At 36.6% G+C, this 17,154-nt stretch overlaps 1 protein-coding gene across 1 annotated transcript; it reads left to right on the top strand.

Moving 5' to 3' along the window:
- Positions 1-5,482: 5,482 nt before the first annotated feature.
- On the top strand, positions 5,483-9,871 carry irx4a (iroquois homeobox 4a). Its single transcript, XM_055210658.2, has 5 exons — positions 5,483-6,023; positions 6,492-6,731; positions 7,097-7,203; positions 7,616-7,926; positions 8,499-9,871. Exons 1-5 carry the CDS (start codon positions 5,979-5,981, stop codon positions 9,185-9,187), a joined length of 1,392 nt encoding a protein of 463 aa, XP_055066633.2. The 5' UTR covers positions 5,483-5,978; the 3' UTR covers positions 9,188-9,871.
- Positions 9,872-17,154: the final 7,283 nt, after the last annotated feature.

Genomic DNA, 17,154 nt, shown 5'->3' on the forward strand with positions numbered 1-17,154 from the left:
AACTGTGTTAATGTAAAACAAATTCTGCATTAGACTAATAACAAAAACAAGTCTAAGATCATTCAGAATGGCTGTATAACATGACATACAGTAAGTTAGCATATTCCTCTAATCCAGATCCTATCGGCTGAGTGTTTGCATTCCTACCAGCTGTTTGAGGAACACCTGCTCAGGCTTAACTAAGCGGAGAGTGATCGCACTGACCCTTCTGATCAATAATGTATGGAGAGTGAACAGCTACATGCTAAACCTCTTAGCCACTGCAGAAACACATCTTCTTCCTCCTAATGCTTCTCTGTTAGAGAGCATCAGAGGCTTTGATTGTTCAAGGCAGACATGATAACAGCTGAAACATAGTAGACACTTTCTATTGACCCATATTTCAAAAGCTAAAATACATTATTTGAGACCAAGGTGTGACTGAATTTACAAAACTGCATATTTTCATGCTATTATACAGCGCTTCTTTTGGACGTGTAATGGAAAAGCGAAAAACTAATACATGCTCTTTAATATTTCCCAATTTGCCATTTTTACCTTTAACCCAGAACATACCGAATGAACCCCCGACCTTTAACCTACCCCAAAGCACTTTAATATATTAAGCAAAGTGCACCCAATTAAATTTCTAATGGAACTTCAGTGTAAATACTCAACCATGACATTGTGAAAAAGCTTCATAAGGGTAATTATGTGAACTCAATGAGCGTTAGATAAATAACACATAGCAAACTATAGTCCACGCTCCCATGAGTCTTTGCTGCATGTTTACTATATTAACGTCAGTGATATGTGCAAAAGAAATTTAGTTTGAAAGAAATATGTTTATAAAAAACAAATACACTCTTAGAACAGATGTGTTAAAAACAACACATTAGTGTTGAACCCACCCATCTCTGTGTTATTATTGAAACAACACATTTTGTGTTACTTTTAACACAACTTGTGTTTTATTTTAACACAAAATCAACACAAAATGACAAATAATGTGTTAAAAGCTTAAAGATGTGTAAAAAATTAACACATCCTTTCTAAAAGTGATATTCAAAAGTGAAGTTGCTTTGTCCACAACTTTGTTATTTTCAGCCAAGAGTTGGGTCAAAAAGGACAAACCAAACCGTCGGGTTAAATTAACCCAGGAAGTGTTTATATTTGACCCAACAATGGGTTAAAACATCCACCATTTTGGGTTGAAACAACCCAGCAAAGGTTAGATTACATCCAGTGGGTTGGGTTTATATCTTTTGGATCCAGTGCTGGGTTTAAAATAACCCAGCATTTTTGTTTAAGTTCATAGGACTGGGCTTAAATGGCAACTACCAAATGAGCTACAGAAATGTATTAGTATTCAAAACTTACACTCTCAAATTTTTTGGGTTATTTTAAAACCAGTGTTGGGTCGTAAAGGGACAAGCCCACCAGCTGGGTTGAAATTAACCCCCAAAAAGTTTTATATTTGACCCAACAAAATAATGTCCATTTTTCTGTCCCTAGCCTTTACAGAAATATTACACTTTAAAAACACTTTAGGGTTACAATTTTTTTATATTTCAAAATGAAACAATATGTTATTGGAACAATTACACCTTCTTGAGCCATCAATGTAGCAATATTTGATTTTTATTAATTAAAAAAATGCTTTATTTAGAGATCAAAAACAGTGTTTTCTTCCATTTAAAATACAATAATGTGTCCATAACTATCAAATATATGATGTAAATTACATTAAAAAACAAAATGCTAAATAAATATTATAAAATATATAATGAAAGTAGTGGTCCCCTGGAGTTGCGACACTGGTGTTACCATTTAACAAAAAAGCTTTTATTTTTAAATAAAAATCACACTGATGACATCACTTGACTTCCTTCTTTCAATTTCCTGAAGATCTATGAAGAGAAGTCCACTGTCTCTTTTCAGTTATCAGAAATCTTTTCATTAATCTCATGATTTCATATGAAGCTTTTAGTTTAAGTCACTGGTATGACCTCCTTTATTGTTTGGGAATTGCAAAAAATAGAATACAAATGGATTAAACTACGTAATTTAGTAAGTATACAATTATTGACAACATGTGGTTTGATACTTTGCAGCAGCAATTTTGTAAAATGCAGTTTTCATGAAAATTGTCACTGGTGTTACTGTCACTGGTGTTACCTTCCTTATGGGTAACACCAGTTAAGATCAGTAAAACCAGTGACTGGTGATTTGTTGTGTCACTGGTGTTACTGTGTTTGTTTTTCTTTCACATTAAATAAAATCCTTCACTTGTGACATGATGATAAATTTAAATGCATTGAATTCTGCTACACTTCAGAATTAAGCTGAAAAAAATTATAAATAATATTTCATAAACACCTTTAATATTGCTAAAGAAGTATGGTAACACAACTGACAAAAAATGGTGTATGCAGTCTTTAAGTATATGCACAAAAAAATCATTAAGCTGTCATTTATGTGTAAGTCAAAGAGTAATCTAATAATGTGGTCTAAGTTTAAATGTTAGAAAAGGAAATCAATTTTAAGACATCTTGACATACCAAAAGTGGACATTTCTGTAGAATGATTTAGGTTAAAACATCCCAGCATTTTGGCTTGAAACAACCAGCAGGTTGGGCTTATCCCTTTTTGACCCAACACTGGGTTGAAAATAACCCAAAGTGTACAGGAACAGGTATTAGCTTAAACAATTGTAGTATTGTGTGTATAAAAGGCATACTTTTAAAACACACCTCAAAAAATGTGGTTGCTCTCATAGGAAAAACACAGTACATGTAAACTGTATAAAAACAGTCCAGAGAAAAGAACAAATGCATCTATGGTCAGTTAAATCATATATCAGTTAATGCCTGCCTGCCTCTGGATGATGATTCAATCTATAGCACATAAAAAACAGGTTAAGCTAACCATGTAGAAGCTGAAAAACTTTATCTGCAGACAGCCTGAGAGCTGCTGGCGGCGTGATGTCATTCCTGGATCATCAGCTGTACCTGTCTCATCCAAGACTGACTCCAACTTTGAAATGTTGTCTGACTGTTATTTACGCTCGACCAATATTGGACAGAAAACACAAAGCATTCAATTAAAAAAGGGCTGAGGGCGATGTTGTAATTTTTGTGACAGTGTTTATTTTTCATAATAAATTAATGAAAATAAAAAAGAAGCATTAGCTTACTTGCATGAGTACTTTTAATGATTACATTTCTGGATAAAATCCTTTACCATAAACCAAAGCATTAAAAGGTAAGATGAAGTCAAATGTTTATGATGTCTACAGTATATCATGAAACAAAGCACAGTCTCACCATGGAGAGACTCATAACAGAGGTGTATGAACTTGTCAGGGCACTTACAGGAGAATTTGGAGCCTGCTTTATTCAGCCTGCCACAAATAATCGCATCACACATGTTTGAAAATGGTCTTTGTTTAGTAATTATTCTGTGAGGTTTATGAAACCATACATAAGTTAACCTTAAGCCTTTTGTTATTCAGGAGGTGGATGCTTTTATGAGAGATTTTATGAGAAAAAGACAATTCAATTGTATTAATCATAAAAGAGGACCTCGTTGTTACTCTCAGTATGAATTTGTTCATTTAAAAATATATCTTTATTTCGAAATAATAAATTCATTTTTGTATAATAAATCAAAAATAAAAGTCCATATGTAGACACACTTCTCTCTGAGCTGGACAAGGGAGGAGGTGTTGAAACACGCAGTCTGTGATTGATTTGTGTTTGGTTTGTCGGAGACAACAAAAGGATGCCATGTCCTTTGAAAGTGTAATTCATTCAGTTTTGAGACTTTCAAGTGATGAGATCTTAACACACGCGTGACAGCTAAATATCCGACTAGATATTTGGCAATAATGTTTGTTTTATTAAAAAAAAAATTAAAACCTGCATGCATTCCTTTCGTTTATTTTATTTTTTCAAATAAATAGTTGGTCATATTTGATCCATCTGTTCAAAAGAGTAGGAATTCGTTTAAATCTTTAACGAAAAACAGTCTTTGCGCAGACTTCATTATCCTCTAAAAGCATATACTAGTGCATCTTAATATTTAATATGGACCAAAATAACACCGACAAAAAAAGAGAAAAAAACATAATGTAAATGTATAAGGAATTCTATTGTGGACTTGCCTATCAACTTCAAGGATGCATTACCTGTTTTCACTACAGTCCGGTGCGTGAGAGGAGGAATCAATCATACAGTTGATGTTACTCGAGATAAAATGTCACGGGTTATTTTCAGAGAGAAAGAAAAAGCCATTTAGCTCCGCGTACTGAGTGTGCGCTTGTGAATGTGTTATGAACACTTTATACAGGATTTATTATATATTTACTGTAAATATAATCATTATATGCGATATCATTTGTTATAAAAGTTAACCGAGATCTTATCAAATAATTTAATCTGGATTTCCGAAATGTGTTTTAATTTGTTTTAATGTGTAGCTTCAAATTATAAGCGGAAAGGAAACCTGAAAGAGTAAATGAATGAAAATGAAATGCTGCGCAAATGTGGGTCAGTCACTTGACCCCACGTCTATTAACACGCACACGCCGCGACATTTGCTCGGTTATTGTCTGACTAATTTAATTTCACAGAACACTTATTTTCCAAACTCAACAGCATGCCAAAGGAGAGGGAACGGGTGAAAAAACTTGCCTGATAAAAGTCTAACTCAATTTGAGGACAAGTACCTTCATCTGTAAATGAAAGCAATTATGCGGCCCATATTATATTATGTTGGCCGGTCTCAAGATAGTCATCAATCACCCGCAATCGAGCTGTCACTGCGGGCAGATTCGTTTCTTGCAGGCAGTTTTCCAGCTGGGGAAAAGAGGAGTACATCATCATTAATTTGACTGTGACCCCGGGGCTTCTCACATGTCTGAACCCGGGCTTCTCTAAGCGAGTCAGCAACACACCATGGCGCACCTAGACTTTCATCACTCTAAAGAGCAAAATGTAGTCCTTTACATAGATAGATAGATAGATAGATAGATAGATAGATAGATAGATAGATAGATAGATAGATAGATAGATAGATAGATAGATAGATAGATAGATAGATAGACTATATATAGAAAATACAGTAAATATATTTTTAATTTTCTTAAAAGGACAACCCAGGGTAATATCAAATTTCTTTATTTGCGTAATTTGCGTAAAAAGAATAAAATCTGGCAGGCATGTAAAACGCAAGACTTTCCTTAAATGGGATGGCCAAAGCTGTTCGTTGTCAGCACATTTTATTCTTCAATAAAAATGATCTCTTTCTATCTTGATATTATCTCATGATAAGGGCATAGCCTATGCCTTTTTTCTGTTTTCTTTCTTTCTTTCTTTCATGTTCTGACAGGTGAAATGTCTGTTAATGCTGGCTAACTATTAGATTATGTTACTATTATTCCAATTGACTTTAGATCAATAATTCCGTAACAAAATAAAAAAGAATGTCGCAAAAAAAGTATTTTCACTAGTTGTAATGACATTTTAGAGATCAGTTTAATTGATAAGCTCCATTACAAGTCCATTGTGCCTGAAAATTTCACCCCCACCCCTCTGTCACTCGCTGGGATTTTCGTCCAGAGAAATGCATATTAAAGTTGGAGTCTGGTCATTTTGAGTGGGTTTCTTCTGACGTCAGAGCCACCGGCGTTTAAAACAACCCGCATCTGGGCTGACGTCTTTAATACTAGTTTTTATAACGCAAAATATGTATTTCTGACATCAAAGCCGGCTACTCGGAAAATGCTTTACGATGCGCTCGGTTGTGTTGTAGAAGTTTAATACAGAAGATAGCTACTGGAAATCCTCAGGAAGGCGTTTAAGCAAATTAAACATGGTAGTATTGCGCTTCGCCCTATAAGCGTCCAGCAGCTTTATGCTTTACCAATCAATTGTTACAGTGAAACACAGCAGACCTGCAGTCTCGCCTGCTTTCTCGGAAACAGGGATCACTCTACAATGTCCTATCCTCAATTCGGATATCCTTACTCTTCAGCACCACAGGTAAGCTCACATTACGCGGAAATTTCATTCTGAACTGAATGTTGCATTTAAATTCAATTTCTGATTTTAAAACATTTCAACTTTAAAGTGGAAGCGCTCTCACTAGATCTGTAATAGCGCAATAGAGAGACTCAGGCTATACCCATCTCCGGTGTTATTCAGGGGTTCCCTCTGCGCTTATCGTTTTACAAATCTACTAACACGGGTTCGAGCCGCAGACGCATGCAGAAGTGGAAGCGCGATGACAGGGGGAAGGAGGACAACAGTTGTTTTTTGGCAATGATCCATAAATCGCATTGTCCTGTGGGGGCTGTTTTGGCATTGGCAAAGAAAAATGAACTTGCATGCACTTTCATCGGAAACGTTATCTACTGATAAAACGCATGTTTTTCGCCTTTGCTTAATATCATGTGAACTTTTTACGAGCTTGGCTTTGTTTGAAATGTGTTTCTTTTCACACCATTCCAGTTCCTCATGACCACCAACTCTTTGACATCTTGCTGCGAGTCGAGTACCAGATCCATCTCGGATTCATCAGCGCAGACGCCCGTCTACTGTCCCGTGTATGAAAGCAGACTGCTGGCCACTGCCAGACACGAGCTGAGCTCCGCCGCTGCGCTGGGAGTCTATGGGAACCCGTACACAAGCAGTCAAGGCTATGGGAATTATGTTACTTATGGAGCCGACGCCTCTGCTTTCTACTCTTTGGTGAGTCCATAATGTGTGTATAATGGCAATCGTATCTATTATAATGTTCAGATCGACAAAGTCTGTGTTACGATTTAGACAAAAATGTGTTTATATTCTAGGACATATAAAGTTTGTAAAGTGTTCTGACAATAGCAAAGAGCTCAGACGAGACACTTTATATTTTCTATATTTTGTAAAATAAAATAAAGTTCAGGTCTGACTGTATAATGACATAAATGTATTCATCATTCAAAAGCAAATTAATATTAAACTTTTATACATATTTGCACCTGAAAACAAATGCCATCCATAACTTCATTGTCATTATAAAGACGTGGCACACAACATCAGCACACACTGACAAGTGTTGCATTTGATTACAGGGAACGTTTGATGCCAAGGATGGAAGTGCGACTGCGCATGCGGGTATAACCCAGGCTGCCGCATATTACCCATATGATCCCACCCTGGGACAGTATCAGTATGACAGGTATTGAATAGTGGCACTCATTAAGCATCTCCATTGCCAATTAACAAGTGCATGACTCACTGTTTAACTATCGATTAATTAGCTTTATGTTTGGACACACTTTTATGAATTACACGAATGTCATTTTCCTTATTCCTTAGATGGCACGAGCAATGGTCTTATACCTTTGATATATATTTGATGTTATATCATGCATTTCACGGTTTACCCTTCAGGGTTTTGCCTCAGATGTTTTTAATGGACAGATAGACGGCCAGTGCATTCTGTGTGCACTCGATCAAGCAATTCGCACGCTCTATTATCTCACTGAAACATACATGTTCAGTGCCAAAACAAGAGTTATGTGTAGTTTTAGCCAGTGAAATATTTAGAACGAGGTTAACAACAGCTCAACAACTTCTTTATATCATAGATACGGATCTATGGAGGGAGGAACCAGAAGAAAAAATGCCACCCGTGAGACGACCAGCACGTTAAAAGCGTGGCTACAGGAGCACAGGAAAAACCCATATCCTACCAAAGGAGAGAAGATCATGCTGGCCATCATCACCAAGATGACCCTCACACAAGTGTCCACATGGTTCGCCAACGCCAGGCGGAGACTCAAGAAGGAAAACAAGATGACATGGCCACCGAGAAACAAGGGCTCAGACGAGAAAAAATACGATGACGATGAGGATGGATCACAAGAAGATCAAATCAAAAGTGAAACCAATGATGATGGTCAGCGCCACTGCATTCTTTACGCTAACAAAACTTATCCATAAGAAAATTAACAATGCTTTTGCTACAGTAACCCTTACAAAATAAATTTAACATTGTTTTATTTTAATATAGTATCCTTATATTTGTAGTAAAATTAGGTAATAAAAACCGTTATCAACCCTAAAATTACAAAAATACTACATACAAATGTAGGTAATTTACTATAGTAAATCATTATTTATTTGTATGTGTTACCATGCGGTTAATTAACTAAAATATAAGATAAAGTTTAAATTTCATTTCAAATCACGAGCTAAGAACTGTTTTTGAATGTTTCTGAAAAAATGCAAGCCCAAACTTTTAAAGTTCTAGCCAGAGGATAAATAAGCCATTTTTTCTTCGTAGTTGCAACATTAACATACATTTCTAGCGTAATATATATTTAATAAAAACACGTTTTATAGTGTATAATGAATTAAATGTTTTTTTTAGTAATACATTATTTTAAGTTCATAAAAAGTTGTTTCACTAATTTCTATTTATGTATATATATTGTCTCTCACTCACACTCTTTCTATCGTTTCTTACAGAGAGTAAAAGTCGAGAGGACAAGGAACTTCAGTTAAGTGACTTGGACGATTTTGACACCATCGAGTCGGAGAGCTCGGAGTGTGAACTTAAACACCGCTTTCACATGAACGTGCACATGGCGACCACCGACGATCGCCCCAAAGAGACCTCTCCAAAACTCTCCATTCCGGGTCTGCTCGAGGCTGACCGCGATTTAACCAAAAGTTGCTTAAAGACGTCCGCCGATGACTGCGAACATGACGTCGGCGACCTTCGGCACACCAAAACGTGTTTCCAACAGCAAGGCCATCCATTACTGGACAGCAAACCACGAATCTGGTCTTTGGCCCAGACCGCGACCTCGCTGATCCCAACAGAGTACTCTTCATGTATGCTCAGATGTCAACCATCACCCTCTGCCTGCTCGCCTGTTAACGGCCTAGATAGACAGCAGGATTCACCGGTTACCACTCTTAGAAACTGGGTAGATGGAGTTTTTCACGACCCCTTGTTTAGGCACAGCTCATTAAACCAAGCACAAACGAACACTACAGTTTCTTGGACCACCACGACCAAAGGGGCCATCTTAGAGACAGAAGCCCTTGGACGCTCCATAGCGAACACCAACGTGATAAAAACACAGCAGCTTGAGGCCAGCAAGGACAGTATGACTTTTCCAAAGGGGGTGAATAAAATATTCTGCTCCTAGCACACCCATTTACTCTTTAAAAACCGAAGTGGACTGTTTGGAATAGCTGCTAACAATTTCATAACAGTTAGCAAAGACAGTAATCAATGGACCCAAATTTTTGCTACATAAAAATGGGCTGTCATGGGAAAGTGTATGTATTTATTGTTGTATTGACATTTCACTGGTGAGGGTCCCAAAAAGGGATTGCTTTACAGTATATATTTATTTGTTTGGTTGAGTTTTGGTAACGCACGTTAAATTTGTGTAAATTATCAACTATGGCCGGAAAGACTGAGAAAAGTTTACAATCCGATTTTGGGGTTCTAATGTTGATTTGGCATGCATATGTTTTCATTGGATATTATTTTAGATGAACTCGGACATTGTTGCAATGACTCACAAGTGTCACTGTTAAGATCGTATCGCACAAATGCACAAATCCCTGTTGAATTTGGGGAATGTTGAGATCTGCTCACTATAATAAAACAGCTGATGTTTCCAAGTCTTGGGTCTGTGCGTCGATCAAAGTCGCTGTCCTTGGTGCTGAATGTATACACGTTTCTATATGCAACATGTTACAGGTTTTGTTAAACGTCATCTGCTTTGCTTAAAAGCTGTAAAGATCTATTTCTGTAAACGAAACATTTTGAACAGCTAATCTGCATTTATCACTAAATATCTGACAGTCATAATGGTGGCATTTTTTACATTTTGATTGTAAATTGACATAATAAAACATGCCGTTCATTTTTATTAAATGTACTAAATTATTTATTTATTTATTTATAAAATAGCATTTTTTTCAAAACTAGAAAATAATACAAAAAATGTATTTGTTCACATCAACCTAATGCATGGCAATCAAAACCACCCGACTATTATTTCTCTAAATATTGTATGATGTTCTCAGCAGCGAGTGCTCGGTGTTTACTGTGTTTGGGTTTGTAATAATCTCTCAATCACCGTTTATCATTCTCTCTCATACTCTGATGGGAGAGATGAGACCCCGAGGAGCCATAAGACAGCGCTGGATGAGCCCCATTAACCCGCCATAACCAGCCTGTAATTGGGATGTTTTTAGTCATCATTCACTTCACCCTATCGATTTCTACTCTCGTTCTGATAATATTATCGAAGCACCAAATCCTTTACTTTGACCCAGCATTTGAGTTCTCCTGACAGCCCGTTTATATGGTGGAAGGCGAGATCATTTGAAATGTTCATCGTGACACAGACCCCTCAATTTCTGAATGTTCCCTGTACTCACCGGGGCACGTCTCTATAAGTGAAAAGGGCAAGAGAATTAGTTGGTCTAGATAAAAGGGCAAAAACGCGCAGTCGAAAGTACGAGTTGACAGTGATGGTGAAAGTGTGGCCCTTGGAGGACTGGGGGCCGTTGAGAAGGGCCTAAGTGATGAATTTTAATGTGAAGACCAAACGATTGAGATCTTCTCTTGGGCGATCCATTGGACAAAGACGTCTGAAAAAGAAATCTGTACAATGCACAACAAATAACGACACAGCGATTTGGTGTTAAAACACCAGCATAACAAATAAATGCAATTAAAGTCGTTTTATTTTGTAAATAAATGCACCAGAATTAAAACAGATTTGAAACATTTGTACGTAACAACGTTATCATTACAATTAAAAATTACAAATGTTATTTGCAAGGAATACAACAGAATACTTTATAGCATCTTATATATTCACTGTAAACTTTCACAGCGTTGTAAAACAGGGAAGGAGAAAAAAAGAGAGAGAGAGAGACAGACAGACAGAAAAAGAGATGTGAAGGGTTTGACTTACTCATTCAGCCGTGGTAAATTCACAGCCACAGTGGAGGGATGATGCTGAATTAACGGCGCTTTTACATAGAAAGCAAATCAAACTGTAATCAGCGACGCGTTACTTTTCATTAAGCGCCCGTGACAGCAGCATATTCAGACTCGACAGGGGACACGGGGACCCCTGAAATAAACTGCTCTCAAAACAGAGAGCCATAAGATAATTCCTTAAGCTCCATTAACAACTCTTAGCCGCGGGAAATAGAAAACATCTCCAAATCTAAAAGCTTTATCGACCTGCGCAAACCTCTACTGATGGCTTCGTTTTTTTCTTTTATTTATATATTTATGTTCCTTCAGCTTAAGAGACAGGAACGTCCAGCGGCGGTAATAGACTTTAACACAACACATTAACTGAGCAAGACTGGCGAAAAGATTTAGATCTTCAGCTGACCAATTAGTGTGTTTTATTTTCTTCACTGACTCCGTCAACCATCGGATTTAAGCGCAAACACTGCGCCTGACCTGCAAATATTATAGTGCGTACATCTCTGGTTACAATTAGCCTACTATTATGTTGAAACTCCCAGTCTCACGAAATTTCGTTATATAGTCACGTATTTTTTTAATTCTTTTTTCGTGATATTATCACGAATTTCCGCTGGGTTTTTTTCGTGATTGTATAACGTATCGGCAAATCCATTTTAATAATATAAATTAAATATTAATAAATAAATTAATTAATTAATATCACCTTTCTTCTTCCTCCTCTTCTTCTTTCTGTTCTTCTTCTTTTTTCGTTAATACTATTATTATAATCAATTGTATTATTATTATTATTATTATTATTATTTGTTTTATTTAGGGCTGTGAAAAGATTAATCGCGATTAATCGCTTACAAAATAAAAGTTATTTTTTGCATAATATATGGGTGTGTGTGTACCAACCCGTACTGTGTGTAATTATTGTGTATATTTAACCAAACACAAATACATATATTCATGTCACATACATATATTCATGTCAGATTTTTTTTATTTATATATAAATGTTTTATATAATTTATATATAATATAGAATAAAATATATATATAATGTATGCGATTAATCACGATTAATCTTTTCCCAGCCCTAGTTTTATCATAAAAATGAGGCAGCAAGTGAACATAAGTATCATCACATTTAACTGTACAAGTCCATTTATATTGACTAGTTTTAAATTAAAGCTTGAAATTGCTTTAATTTCTTAATTTTAATTCATGTAATGTTACAGCATATGAAATAAATGATTAATTGCATATTTTTTGCAGTGTGGTTATTAATAACGTCACTCTTGTACAAACAACCAACAAACCTTTTTCAAATTATATTAACAAAAGGTATATCACCTGCATCAAACGCAGGACACATGAGATAACGCATACAACACACTCAAAGAACAAAATACACCATGTTGAACATCAGATTTCACAGCTCTTAACAGGGCAGACGCTTGTTTATCAGACACGTTTGTCCACATTTCCCTAAGGACACAGACAGCAGATCTTTAAATAAGAGTGACACACACACAAACCCAGCAGAGCAAAGGGCATGGAAAATATATTTGCACATCATTAGTAGCTCTCTAACACTGTGCTGGGCCTGTGTGTTTTCTGCATTATCAGTGACGGGGTCTTAATTAATCTGGCAGAAAGCTAATTAATAAAAAGCAATTACTGTAGTTTTACCAGACTACAGAGGGCTGGACAGTAAAATGCTGACACAGACTGTAGCCTGACAAGCACCAAACACACACACAGATCTTAACAGCATTGCATTGGGCTTTGTACATGCTGAACAAAGCAAAGCACTGCAGATCCAGCTACAAATGTTGCGATGAAAGTTTGAAACAACCATACAAAATGTAGTAGCATATACACTGTGTATTTGTATGTTCGCACAATAGGTCAAGTGGTAAATACGTATAAGCGTCGTATCAAGCGGGCACTTCATACAAATGCAAATAATGTGCCTATTCATTTCCCATTTTAACTTTAGTATTAAACTACATGTGTTTAATATTGCATTCAGCTGACACAACCGTTCCATCAGTCAATATTAATCACATATAAAACAGCAGATGCAAAAACCATTTGTTTTTCCCGCAGCTCTAAAATTGCATTTAAATGTCATTAAAGTTCACTAGATCAGCTGGTGTAATAGGCATCGATGCGGTCACAGGGAGCTTATCGGCTGTTCTCTTCTGTAAGTTACTGAGGGTGAGAGAAGGGGTCTGGATTTGGGGTGGTCTGTGCGAGGGGGGTTTGATAGGCCTGTCGGCACTCACAGGTGTCACAAACTTCCCATGAGCCATCGCAGACTGAATCACATTTCTAAAGTTACTGCATGGGTCACGTGGTTCTCTCTAATTCTCTCTAAGAGCTATTAAAAGAGACTAAGTGTGTGTCTGTAAGTGTTCAAACAAGAATATTTATATTTGTATATTGCTTGCTTGTATGATTGCCAAACTTCAGTTTAGATTAAATTATGTGAGGGGAAGTACAATAAAACCATCACAAGTCTATTTATCTTACTGAGGAAGCAATTGCTATAATCACGCCCAGCGTGACCCAACAAGAGCACTTCAAACACATCTTTAGATTTGTCAGAGGAACTTAGTAATATTTTCTTACATCTTACATCAGTGTTCTTATTCCCAGACATACCCGACCTCTTGTTTTTATCTTTCCCTTACAAAAACACACGAGCCTCTCTCATTTGTATGTACTGCGTGTCTTTTGCAACACAATTGGATATGGAGGCAAAGGTCAAGCTTAACTCTCTTATGCCTTTCATTGTCGAATGAAAACAGCATATACTATTGATCCATCCTAAAATGATGTACACAAATCTGGGGGCTTTACACAGTGCCGTCTGACCTTTGTGCAATTACCAAGGTGACAAAAAAGGCCAAAGTGATGTTAACAGAAGTTTTACATGAAGCGTTTATATATATTTTTATCAGTTTGAACGCCTGACTGCCGACAGATCAGACACAGAAAGCATTTAACTGGTTCATTCAAAGTTTGAAGAAGTTAATCGTTATTATTGATCTGAAATGAGTATTTTCTATGAACCTGGAAATAAAATATAAATCATATAAGACATCCGCAAGGCATATTAGAGACATTATTGACTTCTGGTGAACTAGGACAGCAGTCTAAAATACACTTGTATGATAAGTGAGACACTGTACATTCATTGTCATTTGTTGCGTTAATGTTTATTATACCACAGGTTTGTTGAATGTTTTATTCTGGTTGAGAAATGTTCCATGGGTGTTAATTATTTTTCTGTAAACCACACACCTAACCTTTTAAATGCCAAAAATAGGCACTAGAGGAATGCTTGTGGTAAACATGGCATAAGAGGAATAATTGACTCCGGTCCTTTTAATTATTCACAAATAATTATTTGAAAATAATGCACCATCTTGGGTGTCCATTCTTTTCTTATAATTTAACGGCCCATCGTCAATTATTCCTTATCTATTCTAAGAAGGTGAATTTATTGTATAAATCCTATTAAATTGTGCATCTTATTTAAAGTGTACTTCTAACAAGACTGTATAGGGTACTTATTACTGTACTAAATTATGCAAAGAAAATATATATGTATCTGTACTATTAGAAGACAACTCTTTCCCCGCCAGCGTTTTTTTTTTTTAAGTTGCCAGCGCCAGCATTTTTCATGATTTTCACAAAAGTTTAATTCCTTCAAGAAAAATTTTCTTCTTAAAGAGTAACTAAACCCTAAACCAACTTTTTTTAGTTAATGATCTGTAGGAATGATGCTTTATTAGTGCTGTTCATTGATTTTAGTAAGTTTTTTGACATTTGGATATAAAGTGTTTCAATACTACAATATATGGTCTAAAAACGTCTGAGTGCTGCCCTCTTCAGGTTGAACGGTGGCTACTGCAGTTGAATTTTTCTATTGGGTGTTGGGTCTAAAAAATGACTCATGACGTAAGCAGGTTCAAGCTCACCACGCCCTTGTTACGATCTCACCACACACTTGGTACAAGCTTAGTTCGTCCCCTCTATCTCCGTTGGGATCTGCCCACTTTTCTTACATTTTTCAAATATTGTCAGTGGGTGGAGTCAGGCTCTGACCAGGGGTTTAGTTACGCTTTAAAGTATGTAAACATACAATATATTAAATGAAAGAACAGACCCTCTGCATTCATTAGTTCTCTTTTTATCATCTCTCAAATATGGATTTTGAGCAAAAATCTGAGATAATCCTATTTTTGTGAAGGACTTTTGATAGAGATCAGATGGAGAGCCATTTTCAAAGCATACACGGACATACAGCTGCTAGCCCTAGCGCATTACTTCCGGGTTTTGTAAGTTGCGGAAGAGCACCCCTTGGTGGATAATAGCAGTATTGCAGAAAGCTGTAAATACTCGTCATTGACAGGGAAGCGGTTTCTTTTAATTGACGAGATAACTATGTATGTGTTGACTATTATATGTCTTTAACTATTACAGTATGTACTGTACTTACAAATGTACAAAATAACAAATGTATATACCTTTAGTTACATTTACTTTACCTTCATGTAGGGTTAGAGACTGTCCATAAAGTTCGGAGTCTGTTTTTTTACGTGTATGCGAACATACATGCACGGTCGAACACATAGCCTTCGCAAAGTATAGTTTATTTGACTTGTACCTGCACACAGACGTTCAAAGCATGCACATTATGACAGCATGCAATGCATTTCTTGGGCTACATACTACATCATCCTGTGAGCGCATGCGCGACCTACTCGTACAATGTACGCAGGGTTTCAAAAATCTGGCGTAAGTAAGTACACACTCTTCTGATGACGAAAATTGCATCATGCGCGAACCTTAAAAAATGGACCATACTTCAACCTTAACCCTAAACCCAGCCTTAACCATAAACCAACCCTGAGCAACATGTATTCTTTAATATCAGCTGACGTTACTCAAATCTCCAATTAGTCTTCCCCCATTTTGAATACCTGAAGTGGTCGCAAAAGAACTAGAAGCTATGCCTTCAATATGTTGTGAGCATCAAAATCGCTATTTTAACAACACTAAGAAGGCTCAACACAACATGATATTTTGCTCGAAGTATCACCTGTGTCTCTACACGTGAATTTGAGCATTGAGAACATTGTTTGAGTGCACAGAGTTTACTAAAAAGAAGGTTTTGAACAACTGACTTTGTTTGTTTTGGTGTCCGCTCGCCACCATCTTGCCAGTCAAGATGTATCGATCTCCGAATGCGACGTAAGGAGGGATGAGGGTAAAGATGGACCTAAAGCATAGTTCCATATAAACGCATGGATGATTCGTTGTTTTTTCACAAGTGAAAAACAATATTGACCTTCTAGTTGAAAAAGGAGCCTCATATGAGATTCATTCATTCGCATTTGGAGATCGATTCTTTATGTCTGGCAAAGGTGGCGAGCGGACACCAAAACAGCCAAAGTCAGTTGTTCAAAACCTTTCTTTTATGTAAACTCTGTGTACACAAACAATGTTCTCAATGCTTGCGTTCATGTGTAGAGATCCAGGTGATACTTTTAGCAAAGTTTTGTGCCTTCTTAGTGTTGTAAAAATAGTGGTAGTTCAGTAGCAGCACAGTGGCTGGAAGAACGCATCAGGGATCGAGTAGGCATCACACCCTAACCAAGATATTTTTTTTTAAGTAGCGTTTTTTTTTCATGTCAAGGTGCGAAATGTTGTCTTTTGTAGCCATTTCCCGTATACGTAAGAATCATAGACAGTAAAAGATAAGAAATCCGTAAATCGTAGCAAGCTAGCAAATGCTTGTCAGTAGCCTACTGGTAGGTACTCAAGATGGCGGCAGGGAACTGGAATGACGTAAAAGTTTTTTTTCTGACTTCTAGTGCTTCTTGATGTTATTTGTATTGTTAGTAGATAGTAGTTAAAGACACCTAGTGGGACTAACTTAATGTAAATGAATCAACATTTCCGTGAACTAGTCAAGCAATGTTTTGCTCATTTTTGCATGTCATTGTCACATATTTCCACCATTTTACGTGCCAGTGCCACTACTTTCTTTTTCATGTCAGTTTCACGTATTGGATTCCTGTTTTTAAACCATTGTCGCTTCAGTTTGGGGTTAGATTTGCTGTTTGCGTTAGGATGTCACTTTAA

This window comes from Misgurnus anguillicaudatus, chromosome 10, assembly GCF_027580225.2.
Source record: "Misgurnus anguillicaudatus chromosome 10, ASM2758022v2, whole genome shotgun sequence".
Taxonomy (NCBI): Eukaryota; Metazoa; Chordata; class Actinopteri; order Cypriniformes; family Cobitidae; genus Misgurnus; species Misgurnus anguillicaudatus.

Bases quoted from the DNA above. Each gene is read 5' to 3' on its own strand.
- irx4a (XM_055210658.2), top strand. From the start codon at position 5,979: ATGTCCTATCCTCAATTCGGATATCCTTACTCTTCAGCACCACAG. The intron at 6,024-6,491 runs GTAAGCTCACAT...ACACCATTCCAG, and splicing joins CTTACTCTTCAGCACCACAG to TTCCTCATGACCACCAACTC. The intron at 7,204-7,615 runs GTATTGAATAGT...TTTATATCATAG, and splicing joins GGACAGTATCAGTATGACAG to ATACGGATCTATGGAGGGAG.